The following is a 20,747-nucleotide window of genomic DNA, read 5'->3' as shown; positions in this document are numbered from 1 at the left end:
ACGGTGCAGTTGCTGTACCAGGTGGTGATACAGCCCGACAGGATGCTCTCAATTGTGCATCTGGGGTGTGAGGGTCATAGTTCTTCCATGGCCTGCATACTCACCAGACATGTCACCCATGGAGCATGTTGGGATGCTCTGGATCAACTTGTACGACAGTGTTCCAGTTCCCGCAAATATCCAGCACCTTCGCACAGCCATTGAAGAGGAGTGGGACAACATTCCACAGGTCCCAATCAACAGCCTGATCAACTTTAAGGTATCTGTGACCAACAGATGCATATCTGTATTCCCAGTCATGTGAAGTCCATAGATCAGGGCCTAATGAATGTATTTAAATTCACTGATTTCCTTATATGAACTGTAACTGAGTCACATTTTTGAAATTGTTGCATGTTCTGTTTATATTTTTGTTTAGTATAGATTACCTTTTATAATGTTTTGTTGCATTTCACTGCCTAAAATGCTGTTATCGAGGTAGTTTCCCTAGTAGGTGACGTCAGAGCTCAGCATGTGGGAGAGGTCAGAGCTGAGGGATGATAGACGAGTTTCCCATTAGTAATTACCTGTTGGAGGGCCGTTCAACTGGATTTTTCCCAGTCGTATGTGGTAAATACCACCTTCTCACTTGGTTATGAACGTAGCATTATATACAGCCTATTTTTCATGTACCTTTTTGAAACCTAAGCACCTGAGGTAGTAGGTATGGTCCTATTAAACCATGACACAGATGGCTCCTACTGCTGGTTATATTCATACCAAACCATAGCCAATCATAGTCAGTGAGTTCAACTTCAAGGACCAAGCCAAGGCACTGAAACAGGAAACACTTTGCATTCTTTCTGCTTGGTGTCATGTTGTTCACAACCCTGGCCAATCTTCACTACACACAGAGAGACCAATTATCAAGTCTACCTCAGGCACAATCAGTGGTGCCAGCACCTTATGTGGTGCCAGCACCCTATCACAGAGGCTGAGGTTTAGATGCAGACATATACCGGACATTTTAATCTACAAAAAACTAATGTCATGGATTTAGACCTGAGGTTGTTTGTAGTTTGAGGTTGTTTCCAAGTAAGCCCATATTACTGACCTCACTAGTAGAGTTCTAATTACAATGATACTGTAAGTCCATCAGTGGCCTGGCAATATCCAGGTAGACCCAATATTCATCCATTGCTCTTGTCATGTTCATACTCCATTAAATGGAAGGGCATTGTGTTTGTGATAACAGACAATGGTAATTACATGTGAAGTGTTAACAAAACCACTTTGGTTTTTGACTTTCCTTTTCCACAGCTGAAGAGGATGCAGATAAATTGAACTTGAGATCATTTGCATAATTCAGGTAATTCTCTCCTGTTTTCCAGGTAATAGAGGAAAGGGACACTCTTTAGGTGTGGTCATCTGTCTGAATGGGCGGCAGTCAAGGCGTTTGCTAACTTTCTCCACAGTTTAAAGACTATAACTTGCATTTAAGCTTCAAAGCTGTGAATTTGTTCCCCGAGGCGTTCTGACAGAGTGGAGCACGTTTTGGTGTGAAGGTCTAATTGGATTGATTGCAGTCATACCTTGGCATGTTTTGTATGATTGTATGTGGTCTCATACCTTAACCTCTTTACCAGCATCTCTTTCCCGAAAGGCTTTACATAGAAACATCAAGGCATAACCCTTGTTGCTAAGCTAAAGCTGAGTTAATGACAAGGCACAACAGAGAGAGAGAGGTGGAAAACAAGGTTGTTGAAGACCAGATGGTCTAACGTCATAGATTTAGCCGGTGGTAATTTGTGGAATAGACACTGGCTGGAATGTGGTTTTAACCAATCAGCATTCAGGATTAGACCCACCCGTTGTATAATGTATGTGTTGTAAAGTGACAGAGTGGCTGGGCTGCAGCTGGGGATGACGAGAAGGGGGAGAGGGCTATTTACACAATGGTAAATCCCCTCTCCAGCACAGATTGAAGGAGACACTGCAACAGAGACTGGGGAGGAGGAACTGCCTCTAAACAACTGGCTGGTTACTTTACTTTAATGTATATTTATTTCCATTCATTTGAGAAATTATGTATTTAAATGAAAGCGATTGTTTGTTGATAAAAACACTTGAAAATTCTCAGAGTTTTCATTAAACAACAAGGTTTTGAGAAAGAGTAATGGGCAAACTTAAAGCATTATCAAGCCTTGATTTTACAGTTTTGTCTTAGTGGTATTCACTTGTAAATGACTAATGACCTAGCTTTGTATTTTAACCTTTATTTAACTAGGCAAGTCAGTTAAGAACAAATTCTTATTTACAATGACGGCCTACCCCGGCCAAACCCGGACGACGGTGGGCCAATTGTGCGCCACCCTATGGGACTCCCAATGACAGCCTTTTGTGATACAGCCTTGGAATCGAACCAGGGTGTCTGTAATGACGCCGCTAGCACTGAGATGTAGTGCCTTAGACCGCTGCACCACTCAGAAGCACTGAATGGCAAGTACAATAAATCCTTTCTAGACTCAATTTCAACACAATTGGAAAGTAATAGGTAGAAAATAGTGTTTTCTATTTCAATCAATCACAAAGAAAAGTAAAATGTAACCCAATTATTATAATTTAAGCACCACAGTGTACACAATGTCAGCGGTCTGGTGGAGCTGGACCTTTCCCACAACAAACTGGAGAAGATTCCCACCATCAGCAAGAGAACCTCTACCTTCAGGCTAACCAGATTAACGGTAAGGAAGTGTCTGTTATTCCCATCGTGATATTCTGTGTGTAGCATTCACTTTCTGTATAATGCCATATAAAATGGACATGTCGATCTGATCCTGGTTTGTGTTGTACTGTAACAGTCTGATTATGGTAATGTAGTTGAATAAATATCATGTGGTCGTGGTCGAATGGGTTAAAAGATTATACATTTCAAAAAGTACTAAATCGAATTTCACTATATAGTTGGCCAAAGAGGTGGCTATTGTTTATTGTTTTCAACTTTTAGATTTTCTTTTGTATGTCAAGTGAGAGAGAAAAACAAAAAACAATCCCAAACATTGCTGTTAGGGAGGTATTCAAGAGGAAATTGTCAATAAACTGTGCCTTCTCCCTCTCCTCCTGTCAGAGTTCTCCATGGGCATTTTCTGTAACCCTACCTACCCTCTACCATCTACCATTATTGGTTGCATTACAATTCTAGAAGTATGTAGCCTACTTGGTCGCTCCTTTTTTTATTTTTTTTATTTTTTTATTTAACCTTTATTTAACCAGGTAGGCCAGTTGAGAACAAGTTCTCATTTACAACTGCGACCTGGAGTGATAGATGTGCATATTATGATGTGAAAATAGAGATACTGGGGTGCAAAAGAGGAAGAGGGTAAGTAATAATATGGGGATGAGGTAGTCGGGTGTTCTATTTACAGATTGGCTGTGTACAGGTACAGTGATCGGTAAGCTGCTCTGACAGCTGATGCTTAAAGTTAGAGAGGGAGATATAAGACTCCAGCTTCAGAGATTTTTGCAATTTGTTTGAGTCATTGGCAGCAGAGAACTGGAAGGAAAGGCTGCCAAAGGAAGTGTTGGCTTTGGGGATGACCAGTGAAATATACCTGCTGGAGCGCGTGCTACGGTTGGGTGTTTCTATGGTGACCAGTGAGCTGAGATAAGGCGGGGCTTTACCTAGCAAAGACTTATAGATGACCTGGAGCAAGTGGGTTTGGCGACGGATATGTAGTGAGGGCCAGCCAACGAGAACATACAGGTCACAGTGGTGGGTAATATATGGGGCTTTGGTGATAAAACAGATGGCACTGTGATAGACTACATCCAGTTTGCTGAGTAGAGTGTTGGAGTCTATTTTGTAAATGACATTGCCGAAGTGCCCTTCACGCTCAACAGTTTCCCGTGTGTATTAACAATGGTCCCCCGCCCAAAGGACATCCAGACAACTTTACACAACTGTGGGAAACATTGGAATCAACATGGGCTAGCATCCTTGTGGAACGCTTTCGACACCTTGTACAATCCATACCCGACGAATTGAAGCTGTTCAGAGAGGTGCAACTCAATATTAGAAAGGAGTCCTTAATGTTTTGTGCAATCAGTGTATATCATTATGTATGGGGGTAAATTGGTATTCAAATGTTTTTTGTTGTTGTATCAAAGTACCATTGGACAATGCTCAATGCAGTAGTCAATGTTTATTATATGTTACTTACCTTGTTTTCTGTTTTGCTGTCTTTTTAGCTACCACTAAAGCTGTCATAAATAATGTGAAATTCACGAATGATTGAAGCTTTTGTGCTTTGCTACACACGCAGTACAGTCATTCTCTCTCTAAGCGGCTCTCAAGGTGCACAGATATCGTTTCCATTCCCCTGCTCAGACATTGCATGCATGCTATGTCATCGACTGACAGATTGCTATAACATATGATGTGGTTAGCTGATAGGTAAAATACCTATCCAGACGTAATAAGATCTTGCATGCGTTAGCAACACCTTGGCAGAGGAATGCGGCCAACATTTTAGTGCCACTTTATTGGAACTAACTGCCTTTGACTTGCCATGCCCTTTGTGCTACTGTCAGGGCCGAATCCTAACTTGAGAAATATGTGCATAACTTTCTGTTCTGAAAAATCATGTGTTGGTGTCAATGAGAGATTTATCCTGAGTTTTTTGCGGCCATGTTTATCTAGGATCAGCCCTCAGTGTTTTGCTTCCCTCATGTGGAACAACGTTGTATTAGACAAGTAAGTACATTGTATCCATTACTTGTGCAGTTAGTGAAAGTAATGGATTCAATAGATATGTGAATGTGATATGTCTCAGTACTAAATATGTAATGATGGATAATCAGAAACTGACAAAGACCATGTTTGGATCTGAAATTATCAAAATAATTACACACATTTTAAAGGCTGACCAACCAGTATAATGCAATTAAACAGTGTTTACTAGATACACATAGAAAGAAAAAACAATAGTTTTTTGCCAGCAGGACTCAAAACCAGCCCCATGTTCCTCCTTTGCCTTCTCCCTCCTGTTTCACCTTAAAGCGCTCACTCCAGGCTGGGCGGCCCTCCAGAAAGTGCTTATCTTATTCTGGTGCCAATTTTCACATATTTGAACTAAATCATATTGGGACATCTGTCAAAGGCTCCTCTTTTCATCTTAAACAGCTGCCTTTAATCCCTAACAGATAGCAGCTCCATCGAGTCATGGGAATGCTTTTCCTCTTCTCGTAACGGAGCAGGAAGGGAGAGATTATTGACACATTATGCAACTCATACCATGGCATCCACACCAGGGTTAGGCTCAATTCAGAATTGAATTGAGAATGTTTCATAAATTCCAATTAAATTCTTGAATTTGAATTGAATTTGAAGTGAAGTACTTAACAGGATACAGAATTGCAATTAAAATTTTAATGAAAGGAAATAGAATTCAATAACATTCAAATGCCTCTTCTATTCTATATTAGGTGTAATCTATACAAATATACTGTATATTTTGTACATAAAAGATCATGCATGTTGTTATATACGAGCATATCAAATATTGTTGAAACAATAGATTTTCGGGAAAAACTCTTAAAATGAATGATCAAGGAAAACAAAACATTATAATTGATTTCCCAGAATGCATTAGTGTTACCTTTAAATTGATGCCTTCAAAAATAAGCCAAACTAAATGGTTGTTAGGAATATAATTGACTATTCTAAGCACTAAGGTTAAAAGAGTATATAAACATTGTTTCCAGAGGAAAGTGATATATTCTTTGGTATCTGGAAGTGTGAACTGTCAGATTCAATGAAACTCATGTTCTATGACTGAGGGGAATTTATTTGAATTGCACTGAATTAAAATGTACTTCCTGTCATTCAAATTCTACATAATGTGGGGAGTGGCCAATTCAATTCCAATTTCAACTCATGAGTTGAATGGGAGTCAATTCCAAAATTCTGAATTGAGCCCAAACCTGATCGACACTGAGGATATGTTATACACTTGTAGAAGGTTATGGATAATTAAAACACATTTTGGATTCCTTAAAAAGTATTCAGGGAAAGCTTGTGCCAGTAGACCAACACCACTGCTAGCCTGTGTATTGTCTACGAGAAGTGTTAACTGCAAAAAAAAAATGCAAGGGCGGTTTCAGTCTTCCCCTGACGGAATGGCAAAGCTTTTGATATCTGATGCATCTGGATTGATGGAATTATTGTTGTTATCATAACTGCTATTACACTCGACACTCAACCCTAAGCCTAATATGTTTTCCAAATATCTATAGATCCAGTTAATTTTAAACCAGAGTTGAGAGTGCTTTAACGAATCTGACAATTAGAGGGATGCAGATTGACTCAGTTCAATAGCTCGGACTTGAACTCCTCCCAAAGTATTGACAAGCAAATTAGTATCAGTTTGCAGAGTAATATCCATCATTGCTATCCTGGTGCAGGGTGGGAATAGGTCATAATGTCTAGGCATTCCAGGTGTTTTAATGTGTTTCTCTCAAACCAAAGATCTGATAAGATTGGTCTTGATAAACAGATAGGCCTGCATGTTGTTGAATTCGTTTTCCCATGTTAGAGCCAATATCAGCAACAATGAAACCCCTCTAAATTAAATGTATGCATATTTAAATGAATTACAGTGTTATTGCGAATCATGTGTTATTTGAGACCTTCTGTAATGCTGATCCGAGCTCTCTTTTAATAACTCAGTATTTATTCTAGGATAACTGTATAGTAACAACAGAATACGTTTTCTAGGCCCAGGGTGTAGTAAACAGCTGTATTAGTAGGTAGGCCTACAAGTAGACTTAAACGTTTTTAAATAAACTCAGCCAAAAAAGAAACGTCCCTTTTTCAGGACCTTGTCTTTCAAAGATAATTCGTAAAAATCCAAATAGCTTCACAGATCTTCATTGTATAGGGTTTAAACAAGGTTTCCCATGCTTGTTCAATTAACCATAATCAATTAATGAACATGCACCTGTGGAACGGTTGTTAAAACACTAACAGCTTACAGACGGTAGGCAATTAAGGTCACAGTTATGAAAACTTAGGACACTAACGAGGCCTTTCTACTGACTCTGAAAAACACCAAAAGAATGATGATCAGTGTCCCTGCTCATTTGCGTGAACGTGCCTTAGTTTATTTTATAGGCGTGCTGCAAGGAGGCATGAGGACTGCAGATGTGGCCAGGGCAATAAATTGCAATGTCCGTACTGTGAGACGCCTAAGACAGCGCTACAGGGAGACAGGACGGACAGCTGATCGTCCTCGCAGTGGCGGACCACGTGTAACAACACCTGCACAGGATCGGTACATCCGAACATCACACCTACGGGACAGGTACAGGATGGCAACAACAACTGCCCGGGTTACGTCCGTCATGGTCTGGGGCGGTGTGTCACAGCATCATCGGACTGAGCTTGTTGTCATTGCAGGCTATCTCAACGCTGTGGCGTTTCAGGGAAGACATCCTTCTCCCTCATATGGTACCCTTCCTGCAGGTTCATCCTGACATGACCCTCCAGCATGACAATGCCACCAGCCATACTGCTCGTCCCGTGCGTGATTTCCTGCAAGACAGGAATGTCAGTGTTCTGCCATGGCCAGCGAAGAGCCCGGATCTCAATCCCATTGAGGAGGTCTGGGACCTGTTGGATCGGAGGGTGAGGGCTAGGGCCATTTCCCCCAGAAATGTCCGGGAACTTGCAGGTGCCTTGGTGGAAGAGTGGGGTAACATCTCACAGCAAGAACTGGCAAATTTGGTGCAGTCCATGAGGAGGAGATGCACTGCAGTACTTAATGCAGCTGGTGGCCACACCAGATACTAACTGTTACTTTTGATTTTGACCCCCCCTTTGATCAGGGACACGTTATTCAATTTCTGTTAGTCACATGTCTGTGAAACTTGTTCAGTTTATGTCTCAGTTGTTGAATCTTGTTATGTTCATACAAATATTTACACATGTTAAGTTTGCTGAAAATAAACGCAGTTGACAGTGAGAGGACGTTTCTTTTTTTGCTGAGTTTATGTACGAAGTGGTGAGAAAAAAATAATATACTGGCTATGAAATGGCTTTTAAAGTTTTAATGAGCTTGTTGATTGGCTGTTTTGAAGGAAGTTTTCAACATTCTGGATAAATGTACATTAATCCCCCCACAAGCAAAGAACTGGAAGACATCAATGGTACAAACTACAATTCAAACACTATTAGCCCTTAATGGAGAAAGTGTTCCAAAAACACATGTTTTCTTGGGACACTGACGTTTTAATGTGGACACGTGAAGCATTCCAAAAACACATGTTTTCATGTGGACACGTGAAATGTTCCAAAAATACATGTTTTCATGTGGACACACATGAATCTTATGTGTGTCCACATGTGAAGTTAATGTGATAACATGTAAAGCAACTTGTGATAACATGAAACTACACATGTGAAAATGTGATTACATGTGAAGTCTTCCAAAAACACATATTTTCACATGATCATGTATTTTTTCTGTAAGGATAGTTAAGTATTATTATCAGTAATGTTGGCGATAACTGTATAGGAATTCTTCGATTGAAACTTTTTTAACAGTCGATTTGAAACAACAAAACAATGATTGTTTTTTACAGTGGACAAAGGCACATTATTCACCAGATCAATCATCATAAACAGTATAAGAAAATATTGATTTTAAGTCAAGTTATAAATATATATGTATACATACATTATATATATATATACATACATACACACAATATACAACATAGATTATGAAAATATCCCATCTTTGAATAGCATTCTCATAAAGATAAGGTCCATTCAAATCCATTGATAGTGCCTGTAGGCCAGAAAAAGACTGGAAATGTCCATAGGATGTTATATCAATCAAATGTATCATATGTAACCCACCATTGTACATTGTTTATTGGAGATGAGAGCTTGATGGTATATCCTCCTCTTTGGATATGCTCCTCCATCTGCAGCGATCTGTCTTTTACGGCCTTTGTGGAGAAAGGAGAAGTATTCAGAATATGTAGCTACAGCAAATGCATAGAGAGACTGACAGATGATAGATAAATAATACTCACTTTATTCCACCTGCATCTCTATGTCCGGAATATCTGTATGCAAACTATAAGTAAAACTTTGAATTAGAACCTACATATATGTTTGGGTTGTCATCATGTTGCGTTGGTTCAATTATTCTAGATACTGTGGGATACTTTACCTTGAGTTTCGGTACCCTAGTGATGTGCGATGGTCAGTACTGTAGGACATCTGTGGTGGAACAAAATCACACAAACAAAGGAACTTGTAAATTGCATTTTATGTATATTTCCCCTTTCTCTTATTTTTTTACTGTGATACTGAATTTAAAGGCATCAGGGGTATTTAGTGCTGTTTAGTAACTCAAACTTCTTAGTATGCATTATTACCTTGTGTGTGATGAGGCAATAGAGAGTGAATATGAACAGCAGTCCTCCACAGACTGATGGAGCTATGACCATGAAACCAAACTTGTACAAGTTTCCATCTTGGTCTCCATCTAGACCAGTCTGAGGGGCTTTCTCTGAGTCCCAAAAGGTGCTGACTGGGGACAACGAGACAGGTCAAAACAGCCAGGTTATAATATGTACAAGTGAGGTTAAGATAATCAGAGAGCTCAGCAAGTTGATACATGCAACACCAGAGGACAGTGGGTCTGATTCTCTAAGCTACTTTGCTAAATTGCTGTACTGGATTATTATATTCGATAATAATGTAATTCTCTGTTTTATGCCTTTGCCAGGGAACCTCTACGGACCTTGAGGAAGTTGCCCACCTGTAGTCAGAGAGTGTGCTGTAGGGAGGGCTGTGGGAGGCTCTGCGGTGTCTGTGTACTCCCTCTCACAGCTCCAGTCTACTGGTGAGTCCATGGTGGTCACCAGCTCCCAGTACACAGACAGGACATCCTGGACCCTCCCCAGGGCCTCAGATGGAGAACTGCTGAATGACATTCCAAAACTCACTGGGTCGTCCTAGTCAATAGGGTCAGAAAATAATGTTTGTAAAATGTATATGGGATGCATGTCCTATCTATACAATTATACAATAGTTTTATGAGCTTAGTATTGAGTTCCTTGAATCTTCTTTAAAACACCCAAGTAATGCTGTTATTTATTAATGAGAGAGCTCTTGAGCATCAAACCTCCCTCACCTCCAGCTCCTCATTGATCTGTGGCACACATCTCTGGGAGTAAATGTTGTGGATGAGAACGGTCAGCGACAACACGTAGCTGTGGTTGTCTGATCCCCGAGTGTATCTGAAGTGTCCGGTCAGGAGTTCCAAGATCCAGGGCATGGCAGCTTTCACATAGCAACATTTATTCTGCAATGGAATGGAAGAACAGTCCAAATTCATAACAGTTATGATACAAGGTATGCTTGATATCTGGGACTTGTTCTTGGTTAGCCATAATGATTATAGTTAATGCTTATTTTTACAGTCCTTTTTTTAGCTGAGATAAATGTGGTGCACAGTGGATACTTTCTGCCACTCTCCTAAAAATATAACAAATAATTTGTAAAAACAATTAAAATAAATGGTACTAAAATCAAAGAAAGTATAATTTCTTACAATAAAAAATAAAAATACCTAACCTAATGTTCTTTGTGAATTTCCCTGTGATCTCCCAAGTTTTAACTGCACATGCATTTTATGCATAGAAATTACCTTACCAAACTTCTCTGCTCAATAAATGTGTAGGTTATTGAGCATCCACTCTGCAACTGGTTATCTATCTATGTAAAACAGAAATAAATGCAAAAATCAGGAGTCATTAAGTTAACAACATAGATATTAACTTCTCATATCTTGTGTTCATGAGAGGAATTTGCTGGACATTCAACGACCCCAATCATCAGTGTGTAATGGTTCTAGTCTAACTGTGAAAATCTAACTGAAAATATGCTCTCTACCAGGCACGTGCACAGATAGAGGTCTAAGAGTTCCTGAATACCTGCCCTGAGAAAAGTGCCCTTTCAGCTTGGTGTTTTTTTCTTCACTTTGAGCACCTGCCCCTCCAAAGGTTTGTGCATGGCCCTGCTCTCCACTGTGAGCCACTGTGATTAAACACGTATTTCATAAACCACTCTTGGTTATGTATAATTTTTTGTCATATTATAAGAGCTTTATACCGCTTACATTTTTTCATGTTTAAAAAAAATATATATATTTATTTCCCATTGTTCAGTATAGTTGTACTACTCACCAGGTGTCTTATGGTCAGCAGGTGATCTCTGGTGATGGAGTGTCTGCACGGACCAGGGTCTCCCATGGTCAAGGGGAGACTCAAGAACACCATCACACACAGACACTTTACCTGAAAGGGAAGGATATCATGGTTTATTTTTGCTCTGATGAAGATCTGAAACCAATGGTGAAACGTATCAGCTTCATGAACAGAAAAATAAAGTTGTACGAAATTTGGTGATATATTTATTTTATATATACTATTTATAAAATATAGAGTTCTATAGAATATATAAAACATAATATTTCCTATTTCTCAATGGACTTTGTCCCTATGAATCTTCAATTTTGAAACCATATTTTGTGGTTTGTTGCACATTGGATTCTTGAGTAGCACTTTAAATTTACTGCACTGTTCTTAGAATCTCCTCATTCAAACATATTGATATTTCTATTTAATTTGTAATACGTATTGTTAAAGCCACAAATACACTACATTAGAACAGGATTTATTACAAACAGAAATCCAGATGAATAGAATGAGTCAAGCAGAGGGGACGATAGATACTGGGAATTTTAACTCCAGTTATATGAGTAGAGCGGAGCCTCATGGGGTGGAGCTGTATGACATATAACATCCATTTCCATTTTTACTTGTTCTATTGGTTATCTATATTAAAAAGAAACCTACACTTCTAATGTTAGAAACATGGAACATTCTCTGAACACTCAATTGTTAACCTCTGGCTTAGGTCAATAACATTATTAATGATTATCACACATTAGAAATAATCTAATATAACCATAAATTAGCTTTCATAAAGATTACCCACATTCATACAGTACAGTACATTATAGTCACATGATGTGAATTAACTGTCCATGCCGTGTTTACATTTTTTTCTACAGTAGTTACATATATTCATTTCAAACCTGTTAGAGACAAACCTGAAAGTATGAAGTCTGAAACGCCAAACTACTGCAAAAAAATACGACATTCACATTTCCAAAAGAGGGACATAAGTCATTTACTGTGTTCCGTTCTAATGTCAAATCAGTCATACCGCAGGGAAAAATGCAGCAACTGTAGATGAATCAAACAGAATACAGTAATGTCAAAGGCAGTTTTGTCAAAAGATTTCCTTCACAAGAGCATAGCAAAATGAATGAAAGTCATGCAGAAGTAACTGTTTCTCTTACTTTGGTTTTGCACTGAATGTGGGTTGGCACGAGGAGGGTCATCTGGCTCACCTATGAAAATAGAGAAGACCAGACTCCTCTGTCAGAAGCATTGGAGAAGATAGATGATGTGTATCTTCTCTTTTAGCCCTGATCAATCCCTCTAGTAAACCTCTGGAGACAAGACATGCATTAAAGAGAAGCTGACAGTCCTCTGGCGTGGATGGAGCCCAGGTTTCCCCAGCATGGACTGATGTGGTTCGACTCCCCTCCGAAAGGTCTGGAGCTCACAGTGTGACTGCCTGCCTGAGCTGTAACTCAGAGACTATTTTAAGACCTCCCTCTTCCTGCTCTCTCTCTCATATGGTCCACAGGAAACTATGCCCCGTATCCCAGCTTTCATGATTCCCAATAACAACTGGAGGGTCTCGACTTGAGACAATGTTCTGTGGACAGATGATTCAAAAGTATAACTTTTTGGATGACATGGGTCCCATTATGCCTGGTGAAAACCAACCACCAAACCCACAAATGTCGCTGAGTTAAATCAGTTCTGCATGCAATAGTGGGCCAAATTTCCTCCACAGCAACATGAGAGACTGATCAACAACTACAGGAAGCATTTTGTTGCAGTCATTGCAGCTAAAGGTGGCACAACCAGTTATTGAGTGTAAAGGGGCAATACATTTTTATTCATTTTACAGACACCTTTCGGGCTCCCGGTTGGCTCAGCGGTCTAAGGCAGTGCATTCTCAGTACTAGAGGCGTCACTACAGACCCTGGTTCAATCCTGGGCTGTATCACAACCAGCTGTGATCGGGAGTCCCATAGGGTGGTGCACAATTTGCACAGTGTCGTCTGGGTTAGGGGAGGGTTTGGCCAGGGTAGGCCATCATTGTTATATAAGAATTTGTTCTTAACTGACTTGCCTAGTTAAATAAAGGTTAAATATATATATTTTATTTATTTCACACAGGGCATTGGGTGTTGCATAACTTTGTTTATGAAATAAATTAAATAAGTATGTAATTGTTGTGTTATTTGTTGACTCAGGTTCCATTTATCTAATATTTGGTTTTGGTTGAAGATCTGATAACATCCAGTATCAAAAATACATAAAAGTAGAGAAAATGTAAAAGAGCACAAATACTTTTTCATGGTACTGTTTTGTTTATAACTGCAAAGGTTTTATGTTGTTTTTGTTCCCTGCACAGAATATCCTTTTGAAACCTTTTCTACACATCGATGCAATGTTTTATGGTGATAAACTCTTACAGATGTTGCAACCCACTGGGCACACACAGCCTGGTCTCATAGACAAGACGTAACATAGTAAATGTTAATCCGGAACACTGAAATTAGTATGATATCTTACATTTGGTATGGTTACATAAGATGCTACACTCATACACAGGTAGAGTCTGGTGATAAGGTCTTACAGATGTTGCACCCCACTGGGCACACACAGCCTGGTCTCATAGACAAGATGTAACATAGTAAACATAAATCCGGGACACTCAAATTAGTATGTTATCTTACATTTGGTATGGTTACATAAGACAGAAGGTTACTTAAGGCAAAATGTAATGTTGGTTAGTTGGTTGGTTGGTCGGTCGGGGTGGATGGGTAGGCATATAACACAAACGTCTAGCAACCCAAGGGTTCCATGTTCGAATGTCATCATAGATAATTTTAGCAACTTTGCAACTATTTATGACTTTTTAGCTACTTTGCAACTACTTAGCATGTTAGCAAAACCTTCCCACAACCCTAACCTTAATCCTTTAACTTAACTCCTAACCCTTACCTTAACCCTATTCTTAACCTTAACCCCAACCATTACCCAGCTAATGTTAGCCAGCTAGCTAACGTTAGCCACAACAAATTTGAATTCGTTACACATGAAATGTTTTACAAATTTGTAACATATTGTACAAATGACAAATCGTGACATATCATACAAATTGTAATTCGTAACATATCATATGAAATGGGTGATGGACATCCACAAATTAATACATACCATACGAAACGTAACATATCATACAATTTGGAGTGTCCTGGATTTACCTTTACTATGTTACGTCTACCCCTGAGGCCACATTGGTACACACTGAGTTAATCAATGTTGTTTCAACTAATTTATCAATGTATTGTGACGTGAAATCAGCATAGAAAATACATTGGATTTGAAAAAAGTAATCAACCAGTACTGTTTCATCTAATTTTAACTAGCGTTGTAAACATTGAAATTAGTGTAAAACTTCAATTTAAATACATTGACTTAATCTGACTCTCAGGTTGTTACTTTAATCTAATTTCAATATAATCATCAGGTAGCCTAGCGGTTAAGAGTGTCGGGCGTTGGGCCAGTAACTGAAAGGTCGCTAGTTCAAATTCCCGAGCCGACCAGGTGAACAATCTGTCAATGTGGTCTTGAATAAGGCACTTAACCCTAATTGCTCATGTAAATCACTCTGGGTAAGAGCGTCTGCTAGATTAATTAAATGGGGGGGTAAAAGTATAGATTGAGATATATGGGGTGGAGACTGACAACTAACCTGTTGTCAGTCCCATTAAATACTCTCAGTATGGCGTCGGAGGAGATGGCTGCCGTTTTACAAGCTCCTAACAATTGTGCTATTTTGTGTCTTTTTTCACGTTATTTTTAACTTATTTTGTACATAATGTTTCTGCCACCGTCTCTTATGACCGAAAATAGCTTCTGGATATCAGAACAGCGATTACTCACCTCAAACTGGACAAAGATTTTTTCATTAACTAGTCAGATGCAAAAGATTTACTCCAGATACCCGACCAGGCCCAAATCCCTGTCATTCGCGTGAAGAGAAAACACAGATATAGGGGATGCAGGTCCAGGTTCCTTGTCGGCAAGTGGGTAACCTGCCTCTACCATCCGTCCTATTAGGCAACGTGTAATCATTGGATAATAAACTGGATGAGCTCCGTTCAAGACTATCCTACCAACGGGACATTAAAAACGGTTATATCTTATGTTTCACCGAGTCGTGGCTGAATGACGACATGGATAATATACAGAACAGCTGCATCCGGTAAGACAAGGGGTGTCTATTTGTCATTATACGCTGTGTGGATTGAGCCCTGAATTCTGATTGGCTGAAAGCCATGGTATATCAGACTGTATACCATGGGTATGACAAAACGTTTAGTTTTACTGTTCTAATTTAATTGGTAACCAGTATATAATAGCAATATGGCTCCTCTGGGATTTGTGATATATGGCCAATATACAGCTAAGGGCTTTGTCCAGGCACTCCGCGTTGCGTGGATAAGAACAGCCCTTAGCCGTGGTATATTAGCCATATACCACACCTCTTCGGGCCTTATTGCTTAAATAACAACTGGTGCGCGAAATCAAATATTAAGGAAGTCTCAAGGTTTTGCTCGCCTGAGGTAGAGTATCTAATAACAAGCTGTAGGCCACACTATTTACCAACAGAGTTTTCATCTATATTTTTCGTAATAGTTTATCTACCACCACAAACCGATGCTGGCACTTAGACCGCACTCAATGAGCTGTATAAAGCCATAAGCAAACAAGAAAATCCTCATCCAGAGGTGGCGCTCTTAGTGGCCGGGGACTTTAATGCAGGGAAACTTAAATCCGATTTACCTCATTTATACCAGCATGTTACATGTGCAACAAGAGGAAAACAACTCTAGACCACCTTTACTCCACACACAGAGACACGTACAAAGCTCTCCCTCGCCCTCCATTTGACAAATCTGACCATAATTCTATCCTCCTGATTCCTGCTTACAAGCAAAAACTAAAGCAGGAAGTACCAGTGACTCGTTTAATACGGAAGTGGTCAGATGATGCAGATGCTAAGCTACAGGACTGTTTTGCTAGCACAGACTGGAATATCTTCCGGGACTCATCTGATGGCATTGAGGAGTATATCAGTCACCGGCTTCATCAATAAGTGCACCAATGACGTTGTCCCCACAGTGACCGTACATACATACCCCAACCATGGATTACAGGCAACATCCACACTGAGCTAAAGCTTCTGCTTTCAAGGAGCGGGACTCTAACCCGGACGCTTATAAGAAATCCCGCTATGCCCTCAGACGAACCATCAAACAGGCAAAGTGTAAGTACAGGACTAAGATTGAATCCTACTACACCAGCTCCGACGCTAGTTGGATGTCTCAAGGCTTGCAAACTTTTACGGAATACAAAGGGAAGCCCAGCCGCGAGCTGCCCAGTGACACAAGCCTACCAGACGAGCTAAATGACTTCTATGAGCGCTTCGAGGCAAGCAAAACTGAAGCATGCATGAGAGCACCAGCTGTTCCAGATGACTGTGTGATCACACACACCGTAGCCGATGTGACTATGACCTTTAAACAGGTCAACATTCACAAGGCTGCAGAGCCAGATGGATTACCAGGATGTGTACTCCGAGCATGCGCTGATCAACTGGAAAATGTCTTCACTGACATTTTCAACCTGTCCCTGGCCGAGTCTGTAATACCTACATGTTTCAAGCAGACCACCAAAGTCCCTGTGCCCAAGAACAGCAAGGTAACCTGCCTACATGACTACCGACCCGTAGCACTCACGTCTGTAGCCATAAAGTGCTTTGAAAGGCTGGCCATGGTTCACATTAACACAATCATCCCAGAAACCGTAGACCCAATACAATTTCCATACCGCACCAACAGATCCACAGATGACGCAATCGCTACACTGCCCTTTCCCACCTGGATAAAAGGAACAACTATGTGAGAATGCTGTTCATTGACTACAGCTCAGTGTTTAACACCATAGTGCCCTGGTAGCTCATCACTAAGCTAAGGATCCTGGGACTAAACACCTCCCTCTGCAACTGGATCCTGGACTTCCTGACGGGCCACCCCCAGGTGGTAAGGGTAGGCAACAACACATCTGACACGCTGATCCTCACCACGGTGGCCCCTTATGGGTGCGTGCTTAGTCCCCTCCTGTACTCCCTGTTCACCCATGACTGCACGGCCAAGCATGACTCCAACACCTTCATTAAGTTTGCCGATGACACAACGGTGGTAGGCCTGATCACCGACAATGATGACAGCCTGTAGTGAGGAGGTCAGTCCTGGAAGTGTGGAGCCAGAACAACAACCTCTCCCTCAACGTGATGAAGACAATGGAGATGATTGTGGACTACAGGAAAAGGAGGGCCAAGCACTCCCCCATTCTCATCGACGGGGCTGTAGTGGAGAAGGTTGAGAACGTCAAGTTCCTTGGTATCCACATCATCGTCCAAACACACCAAGACAGTCATAAAGCCTATTCCTCCTCAGAACACTGAAAAGATTTGGCATGGGTCCTCAGATCCTCAAAAAGTTTGACAGCTGCACCATTGAGAGCATCCTGACGGGTTGCATCACCACCTGGTATGGCATCTGCTCAAACTCCGACCCCAAGGCGCTACAGAGGGTAGTGTGTACGGCCCAGTACATCACTGGGGCCAAGCCATCCAGGACCTCCTTACCAGGTGGTGTCAGAGGAAGGTCCTACCGGAGCGCCAAGTCTAGGTGCAAAAGGCTTCTGAACACCTTCTACCCCCAAGCCATAAGACTGCTGAACAGCTAATCAAATGGCTACCCGGGATATCTGCATTAAACCCCCCTTTACGCTGCTGCTACTCGCTGTTTATTATCTATTATCTATGCATCATCACTTTACCCCTACCTACATGTACATTTTACCTCAATTATCTCGCTAACCTGTACCCCACATTGACTCTGTACCGGTTCCCCCTGTACATAGCCTCCTTGTTGTTATTTTAAACTATTTCATAGTTTTTATATCTTCACTATTATTCTACAATGTAGAAAATAGTAAAAATAAAGAAAAACCCTTGAATGAGTATATCCTAAAAATATTTGTTGTCCTATATTCTATATATATTGGGTTATTGAAATTATGCTGAATTTCATAGTTGCTTAGACATATTTTATTTGACCTTGTTTCAGTGTTGATAGCTAGTACAATTGTATGTTTGAATCAACGTTATTGTTTTAACGTCATGCTATCAACCTGAGTAAAGAGGTACATTGAAATAGAATGTGATGTCAATGTAGCCTACATAAACCCAGCCTCACTCCGAATTTGCCTTCACATACAGCTTGCGTAACAAAAGTTAGAGAAGTTATTTTCAACTATTCAATGATATTTAGGAATTCTACACAAATGAGTGTGGAAGCTCATCAATGTGTTGAAATGATAGCTCAGCTGAAATGAACAGCTGGTTTCCAAAGCTACGCAGGGTGCATACCGGTAGGCATCTGGATGGTAAACCCATCATATACCAGTAGGAGTCAGCTATTCAGGCAAAAGTCATTGTACTGTGGCTTCACATTTTATTTCAATTGCGTAGAAACAATGTTGATTCCACCAGTGTGTAACCAGTGGGACACATTGAGCCATATTTGATTGTAGCCTAAATGCCTGGACATGGTAAATCCTCTTTGCCCTTTCAACTCTTACTGTCCTGTTGTTGCCCCAGTATGGATGTTAACATTCCAAAAACAGGTCTGGCAAAGAAAATAAAATCATGATGAAAGTACATTGATCGAAACATTGTCTTCTTTTACAATCCATTTCAAATGTTGTGTACCATTTAAGAATGTCAATTTGCATTTACTTGGTATGAGGTGGAGTTTATATTTCCAAGGAAAAGAAAGTGAATATCCACTGTTTCCTGTATTGTCTTTCTTTACTTGAGCTGCTGGTATACTTTATCACTGTATCAATAGCCCAAATCTAGATCACCCTCAGGGAGAAGCAAACAGGTAGTAGTCACTTTTTTTTCACTGCTTCTTTTTTCCAGTTCCTTTGCCAATTTAGTGGGTAGTTCCTCTCTTTGACTTCCTCTTATCTCAGGCCATTCAAGGAAAAGCCTACAAGATCTAGCAGGGTTGGTGATGAATTACAGTACATTCGGAAAGTATTCAGACCCTTTGACTTTTTCCACATTTTTTTATGTTACAGCCTTATTCTAAAATGGATTAAATAGTTTTTTCCCTATTCAGTCTACACATAATACTCCATAATGACAAAGCAAAAGAGTAAAAAAAATATATATAAAAGAAAATTACTGAAATATCACATTTACATAAGTATTCAGACCCTTTACTCAGTACTTTGTTGAAGCACTTTTGGCAGCGATTACAGCCTTGAGTCTTCTTGGATATGACGCTACAAGTTTCTCCTATTCCTCTCTGCAGATCCTCTCAAGCTCTGTCAGGTTGGATGAGGAGCGTCGCTGCACAGCTATTTTCAGGTCTCTCCAGAGATGTTCGATCTGGTTCAAGTCCGGGCTCTGGCTGGGCCACTCAAGGACCTTCAGAGACTTGTCCCGAAGCCACTCCTATGTTGTCTTGGCTGTGTGCTTAGGGTCATTGTCCTGTTGGAAGGTGAAACTTCACCCCAGTCTGAGGTCCTGACGCTCTGGAGCAGGTTTTCATCATGGATCTCTCTGTACTTTGCTCCATTCATCTTTCCCTTGCTCCTGAATAGTTGCCCAGCGCCTGCCGCTGAAAATCCCCACAGCATGATGCTGCCACTACCATGCTTCACTGTAGGGATGGTGCCAGGTTCCCTCCAGATGTGACGCTTTCATTCAGGCCAAATAGTTTAATCTTGGTTTCATCAGACCAGAGAGTCATTTATTGAGGAGTGGTTTCCTTCTGGCCACTACCATAAAGCTAAGATTGGTGGAGTGCTGCAGAGATGGTTGTCCTTCTGGAAGGTTCTCCCATCTCCATCTCTGGAGCTCTGTCAGAGTGACCATCGGGTTCTTGGACCAAGGCCCTTCTCCCCCGATTGCTCAGTTTGGCCAGCTCTAGGAAGATTATTGGTGGTTCCAAACTTATTCCATTTAAGAATGATGGAGGCCACTGTGTTCTTGGGAACCTTCAATGCTGCAGATATTTTTTGGTACCCTTCCCCAGATCTGAGCCTCGACACAATGCTGTCTCGGAGCTCTATGGACAATTCCTTCAACCTCATGGCTTGGTTTTTGCTCTGACATGCTCTGTCAACAGTGGGACCTTATATAGATAGGTGTGCACCTTTTCAAATCATGTCCTATCAATTGAATTTACCACAGGTTGACTCCAATCAAGTTGTAGAAACATCTCAAGGTAGTTCACTGGAAACAGGATGCACCTGAGCTCAATTTCGAGTCTCATAGCAATGGGTCTGAATACTTGTTAATATGGTATTTCAGTTTTTTATTTTAAATACATTTGCAAAAAATCTAAAAATCTGTGTTCGCTTTGCCATTATGGGATTTTGCGTAAAGACAAATA

General features: G+C 40.5%; 1 protein-coding gene across 1 annotated transcript; it reads right to left on the bottom strand.

Annotated features, from left to right (window-relative positions):
- Positions 1–8,070: 8,070 nt before the first annotated feature.
- LOC139542856 (macrophage colony-stimulating factor 1-like) lies at positions 8,071–12,696 on the bottom strand. Its single transcript, XM_071348783.1, has 9 exons — positions 12,423–12,696; positions 11,242–11,352; positions 10,709–10,771; positions 10,188–10,358; positions 9,813–10,008; positions 9,427–9,581; positions 9,219–9,268; positions 9,079–9,122; positions 8,071–8,991 (listed from the first exon to the last, which is right to left on the bottom strand). The coding sequence occupies exons 1-8, from the start codon at positions 12,462–12,464 to the stop codon at positions 9,080–9,082; spliced, it is 831 nt and encodes a 276-aa protein (XP_071204884.1). The 5' UTR covers positions 12,465–12,696; the 3' UTR covers positions 8,071–8,991; position 9,079.
- Between the last annotated feature and the right edge of the window lie 8,051 nt (positions 12,697–20,747).

This window comes from Salvelinus alpinus, chromosome 17 (assembly GCF_045679555.1).
Source record: "Salvelinus alpinus chromosome 17, SLU_Salpinus.1, whole genome shotgun sequence".
Taxonomy (NCBI): Eukaryota; Metazoa; Chordata; class Actinopteri; order Salmoniformes; family Salmonidae; genus Salvelinus; species Salvelinus alpinus.
This window is presented reverse-complemented; position numbering and strand designations above follow the sequence as displayed.